The 15796-nt window shown below is 38.5% G+C and overlaps 1 protein-coding gene across 5 annotated transcripts in view; it reads left to right on the forward strand.

Annotated features, from left to right (window-relative positions):
- The window catches only part of DMRT2 (doublesex and mab-3 related transcription factor 2), a 702116-nt gene that overhangs the window by 30196 nt on the left and 656124 nt on the right, over window positions 1-15796 (forward strand). Inside the window, exon 5 of one of the 5 annotated variants that reach the window (XM_057498612.1) lies at window positions 6048-6478. The exons of 3 other annotated variants lie outside the window; for them this stretch is intronic. In XM_057498612.1, the coding sequence (XP_057354595.1) occupies window positions 6048-6088 (41 nt within the window). In that variant the 3' untranslated portion in view covers window positions 6089-6478. Of the gene's footprint in view, window positions 1-6047; window positions 6479-15796 lie in introns of those variants that run through there. One more of the 5 variants, XM_057498611.1, reaches the window with a different exon arrangement.

Below are 15796 nucleotides of genomic sequence, written 5' to 3' on the forward strand. Positions count from 1 at the left end.
TTGCTAGCATATAGGAATATTATTGTTTTTTTTTTAGTAAATTTATCTTATAATACAACAACCTTGTTAAATTCTTATAAGTTCCAATGGTTTATTGATTCTCTTGAATTTTCTATGGGGACAGTACTATTATCTGGAAACAATAAATTTTACCTTCATCTAATCTTTACTCTTATTATGTATTTTTCTTGCCATGTAGCATAACAAGTCAGTTCCTCTTAATAAACAAAGTGATAACAGGCATTCTTGGTTTGTGTTCAATATTAGTGGAAAAAAGTAAAATGTTTCTTCCTCATATGTGATGTTTAATGTAGGTTTTGAGATATATAGTCTATTTAAAGCCCAGGAAATTACCTTGGTGTTTTATAATTCTCTGAGATGATTGAACTTTATCAAATGCTTTGTCTGTATGTTCTTAAATACTCAAGGAATTTTTGTCCTCTGTACCACATTGCCTCTCATGCTAAGGAACAAAAGGAAGGGAAGAGAAGGTAGGATCCCTAAGTGTCCACCGTAGGTCATGGAGTCCTGATAGGGCAAAGTGAAAATTAGGGATTATGAGCAGATTTCAATGAACAATACCAGGGCCAGGTAATCTGGTTCTCTAGAGCTTCATAGGAAGCAGCTAAAAGGATTGTGAGAGGGGAAAAAGTCCTGTTAAAATTGTATAATGAGGGGATTAAAAGAGTAAAAAGTAACCTAGATTGATTATTTACTGTCAGGCTCTGAGTTGGGTGATTTTAAAACTGTTATATTTCTAAGCCTCATAATAACCCTGTGAGATAGACAGCATTTCCCCTGTTTTGGAGATGAAGAAATAAGGGCTTAAAAAGGTTAAATAACTTGCCTGATTTCCTACAACTAGCAAGTGATGCAGCCAGTGTTCAAACTCAGGTTTCTTTCCAAAGCTCATGTCTTTCCCACATGCTGCATTTTATCCCTTAAAAGATTTGTAATAACAATATGAAAGAGATCTGAGTATGAAACCCAGTCATCAGAAACAAAACAGTTCCATCTCAATATGTTATAATTTTGGGAAAAAAAGAAAATGAAGTAGAGCTCCTTTGAGAAATAAGTGATTCCAGGACTGGAACAGAGAAGGTACAAGATGAGCTTGGAACATGTTATGATGCCAGAAAGTAAAAAAGTCCCCATTCTGTCAAAGGATAAGAAATCAGCTTGAAGGGCTCCTGCTGACCAAATCTGGAAAAATGAGGGCTTCAAAAGAAATAAGAAGAGTAATTAATTGTAATCCATCTAATAAAATAAGGATCCATGATTCTATACTGATAATTAATAGAAACATCAAAATAGGAGAGAAAAGAGGATGCTTTGTTAAGGTAAAATGCCAACTAATAAACATGGAGGGAGAGGTATAGTTGGAAAAAAATCAGTATTTTGTAATCATCATAGGAAAGATTGGTTTAGGCTTGAATCATCAATGGACGCTAAGTCTAGCATGTAAATTTTGATGTGGAGCAGAATATTTGCATGGTCTCAAAATGTCTCTATATAGATTATTTATTAGGAGAAAGTAGGGAAGTAAATATATAATGAATATACAGTGGAGAACTTGGGCAACACTTTGACCTAGTAATAAAAGTTAATATCAACAATGATGGACTTGTGCTCCTCTAGAAATGATACTTTGAAGATACAACAGTATGTTAGTATTCAGCTGAGTATATGTAACCAGCTCTAATCACAAGGGAACATCAGCCAAACTCAGACTGAGGCATAATCTATATAATAGCTGACCTCTGCTGAAAGACTGAGAACCTGTTGCAGATTTAAGGAGACTGAAAGGAGATGACATTACAATTCAATATAAAATCCTGACTGTACCCTGGACTGAAGAAGGAAATGTTATAGATCGCATGTACAACTGACAAAAATGGATTATGGAATGTAGAGGAGATAATACTCTTATATCTCTATTAAATTCAGTGAATTGGGTACCATTGTAGCACGTGCTTTCCTTGTTCTTAAGAAATATATGCTAATGTATTAAGGGGAGGGCCACTCTCAGATGTTCAGAAAAGCAATAAATAATAGAATGGATACAGGTAGAATGAGACAGCGAATGTTACAATATGGTAAAATTAGTGAACCTGAGTAAAGGGAATATGGAAATTGTACAATTTTCACATCTTTTCAGGCAGTATGAAATTATTTCAGAATTGAAGAAATTGGGGAAAATTCTAGTAAGTATGGCCTTTTGTCAAAAAATACTGATGAATTCTGGCAGTCAACTTTTGAGCCATGCCCTCTCTGTTTTCCCACAAGAATGGGTTAATAGTGCTCCTGACGGGCATATTTCTTCCTTAGATAGACTCATCAGAAGCAGACACCTACTTGTTGGTTAACTGCTTTCTCTTGCTTGTGAGTTTAGTGGCATTAATATTAGGAAAGGAGGCAGCTGTTGGTGAGCAGAGGGTTTTATCTTTTTCCTCTACTGAGAATGGTATATAGCAAGCCAAACAGTTTCAGCCTTATCAAGACTCTCACATTTTTGTTTCCCACCTTGATATATTTATAACAATAATTTTTAAGAAATCACCCCTCAATGACACCCTGTACCTGAGGGGGCTTAAAAAACACTTGACCTTTCATTTAATCTCCAACTGTGATTTCAAAATTCAATAGGGAGTTCAGAATCATTTTCGGATATGGTTTGTATTGTACCAAGGAATTCACCCTGATTGTTTCATCTCTAATATTTTGCTAGCAGAAGTAACAGAAATTTTACAAGTTGAGTTGAATTGCTCTTTTACATCTTAAAATAAATTTTACAAAATGTGGTAATATAAACTAACATAAAATTTACCACCTTAAGGATTTTCAAATGTGCAGCCCAGTGGCATTAAGTACATTCACATTGTTGTGCAATCATCACCGTCCATCTACAGAACTCTTTTTATCTTGAACCACTGAAAACTCTGTACCAATTAAACAATAATTCCCCACTTCCCTCTTCCTCCAGACCCTGGCAGCCACCATTCTATTTTCTCTCTATGAATTTGACTACCCTAGGCACTGCATATAAGTGGAATCATATTGTATTTATCCTTTTGTGACTGGCTTCACATAGCATAACTGTCCTCAAGGTTCGTCTATGCTGTAACATGTATAACAATTTCTTTCCTTTACAAGGCTGAACAATATTTTACTGTGTGTATATGTTACATTTTGTTCATCTATTGGTGGATATTTGAGTTGCACTCACCTTTTGGCTATTGTGAATAATACTGGTATGAACATTGGCGTATATATATCTATTCAAGTCTCTGTAATTCTTTTGGGTATATACCCAGAAATGGAATTGCTGGATTATATGCATAATATCCATTTTTAATATTTTGAGGAACTGCCATCCTGTATTCTATAGCAGCTGCCCCACTTTACATTCCCGTTAGTAGGACACAGGGCTCCAAATTTCTCCATGTGCTTTGTTACATTTGTTATTTTGTTTTGCTCACAGTCATTGTAGTGGGGGCAGGTGATATCTCCATTGTGATATGAGTTTTATTTCTTTTCAACATGAACTCCCTTGAGAAGGAAAAACAGAAATAGATATCAATACTCTATAGTGAATTACTTAGTAAGATTTTCTTTTTTTCTCAAAATGACAGCCCCCTCTGGAATGAGGCAGTTGACAGGTATGTCTGAAAAGAACATACTTATATGTGGGAAAAAGAGTCTTACGCTTATAACCAGAAGGCCTGTCTCCAAAACACTACTGTAAGGCCTTTGAAAAGTCAATGTAATCCCCCAAAGCCTCAATTTCTTTATCTGAAAAATGTACATAATACTTTATAGCAATAGTTCTCAAACTTCAGTACACATTTGAATCACGTGGAGGGTGCAGATTGTTGCAAAGTTTCTGATTTGGTGGACCTCAGGTGTTTCCCAAGAACTTGCGAATCTTCAGGTGTGCTGTTGTTGATAGACTAGGGACTACACTTTGAAGGTCACTGCTCTAAGGACTTGTTTTAGGAGTGATATAATGTAGATAAAACAATTTCCTACCGTCGTTAAGCACCGTGAAGTGCCGGAGATTACTTTAATCATGTGAGGATAGAAAGGTCTCCTAAAATAAGCAGTGGAATCTAATCGAGTGGTACTTTTCAGGACTGCACTAAAATCTCTGGGACTTGAGTAGACCAAGAAGTGGGCCAATGAGGAGAGAATATCATGAAGAAGTAGAAGGATTTTGGAAATGCAGCTGGGAAGCTATCATCAAAAAGTCATTTTACCTAAGGTATATGTCCAGGACCAGTTATAGTTCCTCTTTGAGATTTTTGTATCAGTGAAGAATTCTGTTTGGCTGCCAAGGAAGAGAAAACTCAAGAATGGGCAAAATACCTGCTGAAACAATTAAGGGCTTATCTTTTCCTCTTGCACCAAGTAATATAGAGGTAGAAAGTTTTGGTATTGATTCAGTGGCTCCAGAATTTTAGTACTGATGTCTGCAGTTTTCTTGTTCTGTTGTGTGCAGTGTAGCTGCTGCAGGTCCAGCCATTACATTTGCTTTCCACACAGGTGTAAGTGGCAAAAGACAAGGAAAAAAGCCAATGTCTATGTCAAGAAAGCAGAATTTTTCCAGAAATTCTCAGCAGGTTTCTCTTCATGCCTCAGTGTCCAGATCTGTCCCTTGGCCATTTATAGCATCAAGTGTGGCTGAGAAGTGCTTCAATTGGGTACATTAATACCACAAACTAAGTTAGGATTCTGTTAATAAGGTGCAATATGTCTGCCCAGCTTCATAATTTTTTCTGCCCCTGGTGATTTCAGAGTAAGGTGGTCAGACCAGCACAAGCAAAGCTGTTAGAGTTCTCTTATCCTTTTTATATAACTTAATTTTTTCTGTAGTTGTCATTTAATGATGGCAATATTTTAATGTACATGGCGAATTGAAGCTTGAGAGTGTTTCACTCATATTATCTCAGTTGTTTGTCTGAGTTTCCTTGGGAGGTCTTTTCAGCCCTATTATGTACAAATGGGAACAGCGGCACCTTTTCCACTTGTCTCTCTTCTGCATCCTACCACTTTATCCCTAAGTGTCTGTAGCTGTCACCACTCTTTGCTTTCTCCCAGGAAATGGCATGCTTTCCAAATTTCCCAGTCAAAATCCTAGTCTTTTCTATGCTCCGTTGCCCCTGGGAACTGATCTAGCCAATCGGGTGGACTGATTCATGGAAAAAACACATTAAGAGGTTAAACCTGAAAGTGAATGTTGGCTGTCACTATATGGAAAAGTTTTCAGTCTGTGCTCTCAACCAGAAGTTCATGATTTTCTTAGTCTCCTAATCCAGTCATCTGAAGTAGAGACACTAATGAAGTCCAGCTCATACGTTCTTGAGAAATTCCTTGGAAATATGCTTTGTGGACATGAAATAGTATACATATGTGGTTCCTCTTTTTCATTTTTTCTTGTGAGCTTGAATGGGGAATAAGTAGAGAAAGAAATGATGTCTTACCAGGTGAATGGGAGCCATGAGAAAGGCGCCAGCTCTGGGTGCTGTGGTCCAGGGAGGAAAGTAGCAAAGGAGACAGGGAGACTGATTTGTGGGAGGCACAGAGCGCCTAGAAGGGATATGATGTTCCCTAGAAACTAGGGCTCTGGGGAGAAGGGAGCCACTGCCCCCATTGTCTAGTTTAACCCCATTTGAGTCCAATTAAGAAAACATTTAATGAGTGTCATTGGTGGAATAATCCTTAGCCCCAAACCCCCAATTTTTTTCTCCATTGCTTCATCCCTAGAACCTGTGAATAGTTTATACTTTGCTGATAAAGTTAAATGAATGATCTCAAAATGAGGAAAGTGTTCTGGATTATCCAGGTGCCCAATGTAATCAGGAGGGTCCTTATTAGTGAAAGAGTGGGTGGGTGGGGTCTGCGAGTTGTGGGCAGGACGGGGCACGCAAGGAGGGAGGGTGAGGCTTGGAATGCTCTTAGCTTTGAAATTGGAGAAAGGGGCCACAAGCTGAGGAATACAGGTGGCTTCTGGAAACCAGAAAGGAAAGGATACTGATTCTCTTCTTCAGTCTCTAGAAGCAAAGCAGCCCTGGGGACCCCTTCACATTAGCCCACTGGAACACATTTTGGATGACCTCCCAAACTGTAAGACAAAAATTTAAATTTAATTTATTTATATTTAAAGTCAATAAGCTTGTGGTAGTTTGCTACAGTAGCAGTAAGGAACTGATATTGTTGAGCATGTACCACATGGTGCTATGGAGTGGGGAATACAAAGATAAATATAGGTGCTAGCCTTTAGATGATTAGTCTAAGTCAGTGATTGTGATGTGTTTAGAAACACCCTCGGGGGATCCTGTGGAAACGCAGATTCTGACTGACTGGGTCTGATTTGACTTTGAGATTCTACATTGCTAAGCACCTCCCAGGTGATACCTGTGCCGTTGGTCTGGCCACCACACTTTGTTTACTAAGGATCCAGGCTGTAACTCTGTTCAGGAGGCTGGACAGTCGAGAACGGCAAAGCTTTTTAGTTGTTATGAAGAAAATGGTTCTGGTTTTGAGCACAGAAAATGATCGGAATGATGATTTGACTTCAAAGATTTGAAACTTATTCATAGAGAGAACTTGGGGCTCCAAACTCTTTTAAAGGGTTGTTGTGATAAACAGCATGACAAATGAGAAAGCATTAGGTAATTTATAAAGCACTACGTAGAAATATTAGTTATTGCTTCGGATGTCAGATGAAAGCAGATTTGGCAAGAAAGTACAAGTATCCTTCCGGACTCATAACTTTCCTTGTTAAACTGAAGTAAAAGAAGAAATATTTGGATGAAAAAATATCTCCAGGTCTCTCCTGGTCATTTAAAAAACTTTAAGTCCTCTGTTTTGCTATAATTTTAATATACATGTGGAAAAAAGGAACACTTAAAACAAAAACTTACAGTATAAGATAATAGTCACCTGTAACCTCGTAATTCAGAGATAACCAGTAACTGGAGCTTTTCCAGGACCTTAGGTTGACCTGATGTTTTTTGAGAATCTTTGCAGACTTTTGTCTCCTTTAATTATAAGAAGCATGATTGTGTGCTCTTATGTGGTGCAATGTTACTGATTCCTTATAACTCTATTGTGTATAATCATTCCACTCACTCCGGGTAGCACTTTACCATAGTGACAGTACTTACATGGGGAAGTTTTGCCTTCTGGGAAACTCTCGCTGTCTGGAGATGCTTCTGGTCAGGACTTGGGGTAGATGATCGCTACTGGTACGTAGTGGGGATTGGCCTGGGATGCTGCCAAACATGGTCCAGTGCACAGGGCAGCACACACTATACTCACCTGGCATGAAAAGTCAATAGGGCCAAGTTTGAGAGTTTTGGCTGTAAAGCTGTGTGTTCCAAATTTTACTGGTCACCAGAATCACCCGGAAGGCTTGATAAACCAAAGATTGCCCCACGCCAAATTTCTGAGTTAGTAGGTCTGGAAGGAGGCTACGAATTTGCATGTCTAACAAGTTCTCAGGTGATGACATGGGTCTGGGAGCTGTGCTTGGAGAACAATTGCCATAGGGTTTAATAAATATACAACTATAATTGATTTTGTATAAAGTATTAGCTCCATAATCTGTGTCCTCACTCATGTTTAGTTAGGCTTATCATATCTCTGGAATGTTGTATTCATCTCTTGGCCACAGGCCAGGTCTCCTCCTTCCTTGGCATGTCTGAGGATGCTGAGAACAGGCCTCTCACTGCTGTGGACCAGAAGGTTTCATATGGCTGTGTGGACATGGCACCATGTATAGACTCCAAGGATATATAAGGGAGTTGCTTGTGGAAGATTGATGGAGAAATGGGTGGGGAGAGACAGAGTAACTGAATGTGGAAAAAAAAGGAACTACCATTTTTCTTGTGCTTAAGTGTCCCCAAAACTCAACACACCTGTGCATAGCTTTGCAAGTTCTTAAACATGGGTCTTTTAGTCTGAAATGGTAGATGCCTGACCAAACATGCTATCTTACTGGTGCTGGAGTCAGGTTACTTTTCACTGTCATTGCACCAAGAGGCCCTGAAGAGATTTATCACATGTCCCTGGGTTCATAAGCTTTCCTCCAAAGTTCCTTCCTCCCACCCTGTCCCTTGTCCATTCAGCTCACCCACCTCTGATGTATGTCACATTGAGATCTAGGGACAGAAGTATTGACTGGATTCAACATGGAAAAACTGAAGCAAGGTTGGAATGAAAGGCTGGGGGCTGGAACCCAGTGTGGGTTGAATCAGAAAGTGCCTGGGGCCATAGGTTAGAAACCAAGGAATACATTGACTCTGGTGCTCAAAACGAGGCAGAAGGTGGGGAAACTGGGTTAAAGGTTAGGAAAATGCTGGGAATGAGAGAGCTCACAAGTGGAGTGAGGCCTTCTTTAAAGCCTCAAGAGACTTCTGCTGGGCCAATGAATAAAACAGGTGCCAGTTTTTAACGTGTTAAACTGGTTAATCAGGCTGATGGGGCTGACTTGAAGGCAGAAGAACAGCTAACAGCCTCTAGGTGGAGGCGGGGAAAGGGCGCACTGGGCATTTCAAAGAACTGTAGTCTTCCTTTCCACAGGCGATGAATACCAACATTTGTTTTATAATATATTTATATTTATCTATAAATGTAAACATTTTCAATATTTTAATTATAATTTTATAATATAATGATTTATATTCTACAATGTTCAATAGCTAACTATTAAAGAAAGCTCAAAGAATACATTAATTAGCATCTACTATTCCTCAGTAATGCTGAAGGTCATTTGCACCCCCTTTTAGAAATAAGAAAATGGAAGCAAGAGAGAGAGGGTCATTTACCCAAGTAAGGGTAGAGCTGGAATGTGGACCCAGTGCCCTCTGTCCAGGCCTGCACTCTTTTCACTAACGTATGAGGCAATTTGGGTCACAATTTGTTTCCTAGGTTTCCTCCTGATCATTCTGGGGTTCTCCTTCCATGCAGGGGGTCACCCTGTCTCACAATAATGGGTTCAAAAACTCTTAATACTTGAGCTTGCTAAAATTTAGCCACCTCTATAGGGAAGATTATTTTTAATTGGTTTTCCTTTAAATATTAAAAAATTCTCAAACTATAAAGACATCAATTCACGTCCATCTTAACCTGCTGTGTCGGGGAGGGAGAGTTGATTTGTGCAGCTCTGGAAATTAAATTTGGTAGTATGATAGGTCATTCTGATATTTGCCACGACTCTGCCTGATGGAAATGAGCTGCAGTGCCTGCAGAAAGCCTCCTGATGAATCAGGCATGCATCTGGCCACGGAGGAGTCCCCTCTTCACCTCTGTAAGGGAGAGTCACACCAGAGTTTCCTGTAAAACAGTGCTACATCATTCAAAACTGTTCCACCCTCGTTCACATGACTTTAGTAGGGCCTGCGTGGTACTGTAAAACTAAGTTTATAGTGCTGATGAGTCCAGGGGAAGGAGAGGTCTGGGTGGCAGCTGCAGCTAGTAACAGAACCAAAGAGAGAGGCAGGAGGTGGAGACCACAGTTTAGGGGTCACAGGGGCCTAGGGGTCAGAGATCAATACCCACATCAGGGTACCCTGGGGGATCACAACATCCTAGAAAGTTAAGAACAAAGTGGACAGCCCAGTCTGTCAGTTTTTACAGGACAAACATAAATAGAAAATCAGTGGTGTGACATGTGGTTAGTGCCACAGAGTATATATCTTTTTTTTTTTTTTTGATAGTTTTTCCTTCTGAAGCCCAGAAGTTGGGATGTGATAAACTTCTCAGATCTTGCTTAAAATATGGTATTTTAAATGTGTTCTTTAAAAATACTTTTTCATCTTCCCAGCTTATGTCAGGGCAACTTAGCAATATTTGATTAGAATCCCTTGCCCCATTTTGTAGCCGGCCTGGCCTATCCTCCCTACCACGAGTGTTTTGTGGTAAAGGTCTTACTGTTTGCAGCTGGGCGGCCAGATGTCAGGTATCAGCCATGTGGTGAGTGCCTTCAAGGCCACTTCCCTCTCAGCAATGCCCACTAGGTGACGCCTGTGAATGGAATAGGCTTTCCAGAGTGTAGGCTTCCTCTGTTCTTCCTTCCCAGGCTCACGTCTTGCCCAGAAGATGCTTTACCTTAAGAAATTATTCTGCGCCTAAGGCTCGAGGGGGCAACTGAGGGCCTGTCAGTTCCCTCTCTCTTGACTGGGATACTGAGATTTCTGCTTATGTGATGTGTGTGTCTATCATGGTCTAATAATAAAAGCAGGAAGAAGATTAAACCCTGCATAACCCGAGAAGCTTTAAGTTTCTGAGTAGGTTCATAACTGCTTTGCAAATGCAAACTAAAATTTTCAAACTAAGGTGACTTCCAATGGTCCTGGGCAGTAAGCCTAATAATATGTGAATGTTCTGGAAAGAAGATGGGAGACCGACGTCATTAGAGGCAGGAGCTGGGACATTGTGGGGGGGGGGTGCAAGGGGTGAGTGAACCATGAGTCAGTGTGAACAGAGATTCCCTCTTAGCTGTAGTGAAGTCACTGCCCTTTTACCTTGTACAGCTTTTCAGATGGTCTCCTTATTCCAAAGAATGTCAGCACATTGTGCTGTTATTAAATAAATTTACCAGGCAGGGATTGGTTACTCTAATGGCAAGTCAGGGACAAATATCCAGGCAGCTGGGCCATTGCTGGAGACACACTGAGGTGATTTATTTAAATTTGCTTGATTGTTTTTCTAGGAGGGAAATGAAATGTTCTCTCTGTACCGCAGGTGTTCGAGTGTTTTTTTTTTAAATGGCTAAATATTTAAAGTGACATTCAAGTCAAGGTTAAACAGGTTATATGAGAGCACATTCACAGCCAGTGGTGGCTGAAAGTCCCAGCTGAAACTCCTTTGGTTCTTCATAAGGGTGAGAAAGGGTGTGTAGGTGTGCACGATAATTATTCCTATTATACCCAAAACCACTTTAGGTGTGTTTTAGTGATGCTCAAAGTGTCCTCATGTGATATAGCCTCTTTCTAGAGATTTCTGGTTGTTTTTGACCCTCCTTCTACCCCCTTTTTCCCCTAAGCTAATGGTTCTATGTAGCATAAGAGGTTAGTCTGATGATCTGTATTCCACAAGCGAGGACTGTGGTCCAGGGCAGTTAAATGATAAGCTGAAAGTTACTGGGTTTAGTATCCAAACTGGAAACAAGAAGCCCTAGGCTTTAGTTTCCACACTCCACCTCCATTTTTTCACCCCTGCCTTTCCACCTGGACTTCCTCTATTACAGCAACTCTTGGGAGAATTTCCACCAAGTTTGCTGTAGCTGTCTGGTGCCCAGTTATTATTGGGGTACCCTGAAGATCTGATGTTGCCCTCCCAGACTGAAATATCCATCCCTCAGACTGATAGCAAGGCAAGCAGGCCTTTTCCTCTCTCTCTCTCTCCTATAATGACCATGAAATACCTTCCACAGGAACACAGAGTTTGTTCTGTTCTGTTTCTAATTTCAGAACAATAAGTTTCCAACGCACCACCGCCCACCGGAAAAAGAGCAACGGTGACTGGCAAGGGGAGGTCTTTGTCTGGTAGTATTTCAAATCTTGTGCTTTCTGAAATCCCTAACACTTTGGTTATAAATCACTGAAAGGTGAATGTTCTTTCAAATGAATTTTGCATGAAATGTCAGCCAAAGTCTAGGGAACAGCTACGATATTTACGACTGGTGGTATTTCTTAGGGGAGGTAAAAGAAAGTGAAGCCCATGGAGTTGAGGTTTGTACTGGGAGCAGGTAAAAAAAGGAAAGATAGCAAAATTCTTTCTCTCACCCAGATATTTTGTTGCTGCCATTTTCATTGTACCTCGGTGCACAAAGCCAGGGGTTTAGGAGCTTGATCCCTATGGGTGAAGTGTGGGCTAGAAGAATGTGGGCAGCTGTGCAAGGGGAAAATAAACCTGAAACTACCACGGGGATGCACTTGTTAATAAGGAGATTGTTTTACCAAGTCCTGTTATTTCTGAAATAGTTCTATCCTAGTCACAGCTCTTGGTCTTTTGCCTTCAAAAGAATACTGCTCATATTTATTTGGGGAAGGAAATGTACAGATAACGTAACATCCACGTGTCCCTCTAAACTGACAGGAAAACATCTCTGCCTGTTATTTGAGGGCCTCCAAGTTTGACACTAACTTACCTTTTCAACATTTCCTCCTACTAGTGTCCTTTGCTAACTAGAGTCACATGGGCCCTGTGGGTATTTCTGTCCTTAGGTCTTTGCTTGAAAACTCTCTACATATGGTATATTCTTTTCCTTTCTCTCTGCCCAAGTGCTGCTTGTCCATTAAAAAAAAAAATCTTCCTTGAGGGAACTGTTTTAATTTAGGCTGCTATAACAAAGTATCACACACTCGGTGGCTCAAACAACAGACATTAATTTCTCAAGGTTCTGGAGACTGGAAAGTCCAAGTTCAAGGTGCTGGCAGATTCTTTTCCTGGCAAGAGCTCTCTTTCTGGCTGGCTAAGGGCAGCTTTTTAGCTGGGTCTTCACAAAGCAGAGAGAGAGTGTGCTCATGCTCTGGAATCCCTTCTTAGATGGACACTAGTCTATCATGGAGGCTTCACTCTCATGACCTCACCTAAGCCTAATTCCCTCCCAAAGGCTCTGCCTCCAAGTACCGTTGCATTGGGAGTTAGGGCTCCAGCATCAGAATTACGAGAATTACAACCAACATCTAGTCCATAACACTCACAAAGCATACAATTCACCAGTTTATATAATTTTTTTTTTAGCATATGCAGAGTGTAACCATACCATTACCCCATTTAAGTCTAGAACATTTTCATCACTCCCAAAAGAAACCCAGTGCTCATTATCATCAGCAGGTTGTATCTAATGTATCTGTATCTTGATACACAATTCCTCTATACGTTGGCCTATTTTGGATATTTCATATAAATGGAATCACACAACATAGATGGCCTTTTATGACTGGCTTCTTTCAATAAGCCTGTTTTTAAAGTACCTCCAAGTTGTAGCATGCCTTAGCACTTTGTTCCTTTTTATTGCCAACTAATCCATTGTGTGGGTATACCATGTTTTATTTATCCATTCATTAAGAAATGGGCACTTGGGTTGTTTCTATCTTTTGGCTATTTTGAATAGTAGTGCCATAAATATTTGTGTACATGTTTTTGTGTGGACATATGGTTTCATTTTTCTTGGATGTTCTATTGATTATGATATACCTAGAAGTGAAATTGCTGGGTCATGTAATAACTAACTTTAATCATTTGAAGGGCTGCTAGACTGTCTTTCAAAATTAACCATATTACTTTCTTACCAACAATGAATGAGAGTTCCAATTTCTCAGCATCCTTGCCAAATACATACTATTGTTCTGTCTTTTTAAGTTTTAGCCATCCTAATGGGTGTGAAATGGTTTTGATGTACATTTCTCTTGAGGACTAACAAGTTGACTAATGAAAGTACTTTCTCATTGGATATGTTTTACTTGTATGGTGTGAGGTAAGGGTCTAATTTAATTCTTTTCCATGTTATCCCAGCACTATTTGAAGGATATCCTTTATTGAATTGACTTCCTACCCTTTTCTAAGATCGGGGGACCATAAATGTGAGCACTTATTTCTGCACTCTTATTCTGTGTCCCTTGCATTTCCATGTGAAATTTAGAGTCAGTTGTCGATTTCTGCAAAGAAGTCAGGTGGGGTTTTGAGACTGTGCCATCTGTACATCGATTTGGAGAGTATTGCCATCTTAATAATAATAAAACTTCTGATCTATAAACATGATGTTTTTCCATTTATGTAGGTCTTCTTAATCTTCAACAATGTTGACATTTTCACAATATAAGTTTTGCATTATTTTGAAATTAAGTTTTATATTCTTGACATTATAAATGGAATCGTTAATTTTATGTTGAGGTTTCTCATTGTACTGTGTAGAAATAAAACTGATTTTTGCATGCTGATACTTTATCCTGAAATCTTGCTGAGCTCATTCATTAGTTTTAATAGCTTTTTAGCAGATTATATAGGATTTTTCTATAGACAGGATCATGTCCTTTGTCAATAGAGATAGTTTTATTTCTTCTTTTCCATTATGGATACTTTCTATTTCACATTACTGCATAATTGTCCTCGTTAGAATCTCAAGTAGTGTTGGAAGTTGTGTGACACTTTTGTCTTGTTTTTATCTTAGGGGGAAAGCATTCAGTCTTTCACTGTTAAGTTTATATGTAGGTTTTAAACAGATGCCTCTTATCAAATTGAGGAAGTTTTACATTCCTAATTTGTTGGGTTTTCTTTTTTTATCATGAAGGCATATATAATTTTGTCAATGTTTTCTCTGCATCTGTTGAGATGATCATGCAGTTTTTGTTATTCTATTGATTATGACATACATTAATTGATTTTTGGATGTTAAATAACCTTGCATTCATGGAATAAATCCCATTTGATCATTGTGTATAATCCTTCTTATATGTTGCTGGATTCATTTGCTAGTATTTTGTTGAAGATTTTTGCATCTCTATTCATAAGGAATAGTGATCTGAAGTTTTCTTTTTTATGATATCTTTGTCTAGAAATGGTTTGGTAGCTGGGTGATATGGGCTTCATTAAATTATTTGATAAATATTCCCTCTCATTTCTTTGAAAGAGTTTGTGAAGGATTGGTATAAAATACTTCTTTAAATATTTGATACAACTTGTCAATGAAGCCATCTGCACCTGGGCATTTCTTTGTGGGTTGTCTTAAAATTAATAGTTCACTCTCTACGTACTATGCATTACTTGCTATCTTTGTAGAAATTTGTCCATTTTACCTAAGTTTTCTAACACAGTTCATTTTAGAGTTAGTTGTCAATTTCTGCAAAGAAGTCAGGTGGGATTTTGAGACTGCCGTCTGTACATCAATTTGGAGAGTATTGCCATCTTAATAATAATAAAACTTCTGATCTATGAACACAATATGTTTTTCCATTTATGTTCCTTTCCATTTATTTTCCCTTATATTCCTTCTGATCTATGAACATGTTTTTCCATTTATGTTCCTTTCCATTTATTTTACCTTATATCCTTTTTTTTTCTGTTAGTAATGATTTTGCCCCTTTCATTTTTAATTTTAGTAATTTAAGTCTCCATTCTTTTTTTCTTCGTCTAGTTAAAGATATGCAAATTCTGTTCTTTTCAAAGAACCAACTTCTAGTGTCATTGATTTTTTCTCTATTTAAAAAAATTCTCTTTTATTCATTTCTATATTAATCTCTTATTGATTGTGCTGGATTTGGGTTTAGTTTGCTCCACTTTCAGTTTCTTGAGGTAGAAGATTACATTGATGCCATTTTCTTTTTCAATATAGTCTATTACAAATATGTATTTCCCTCTAAGCACTGATTTACTAGTGTCTAATACATTATGGTACATATTTTTTTTATTCATCTCAAAATATTTTCTAACTTCCCTTGTGGTTTCTTATTTTGAAGTAGTGGTATATTAATTTCCACATTTGTGAATTTCTTAAACTTCTATTTGTTGTCGATTTCTAATTCCATTGTGGTTAGAGTAGATACCTTGTATGATTTTAATCCTTTAAAACCTATTAAGGATTGTTTCATGGATCCTTAGCAAATGTTCCAGGGAAGCTTGAGGACAATGTGTATTCTGCAGTTGGGTGTAATGCTGTAGAAGTCTCTAGATGTCTGTTGGCCCATACTCTTTATAATGACTTTAAATGTTCTATTTCCATATTGACCTTGTTATTACTTGTTCTATCTGTTATTGGAAGCAGAGTATTGAAATCTCCAACTCTCAATGT

This window comes from Manis pentadactyla, chromosome 3 (assembly GCF_030020395.1).
Source record: "Manis pentadactyla isolate mManPen7 chromosome 3, mManPen7.hap1, whole genome shotgun sequence".
NCBI lineage: Eukaryota > Metazoa > Chordata > Mammalia > Pholidota > Manidae > Manis > Manis pentadactyla.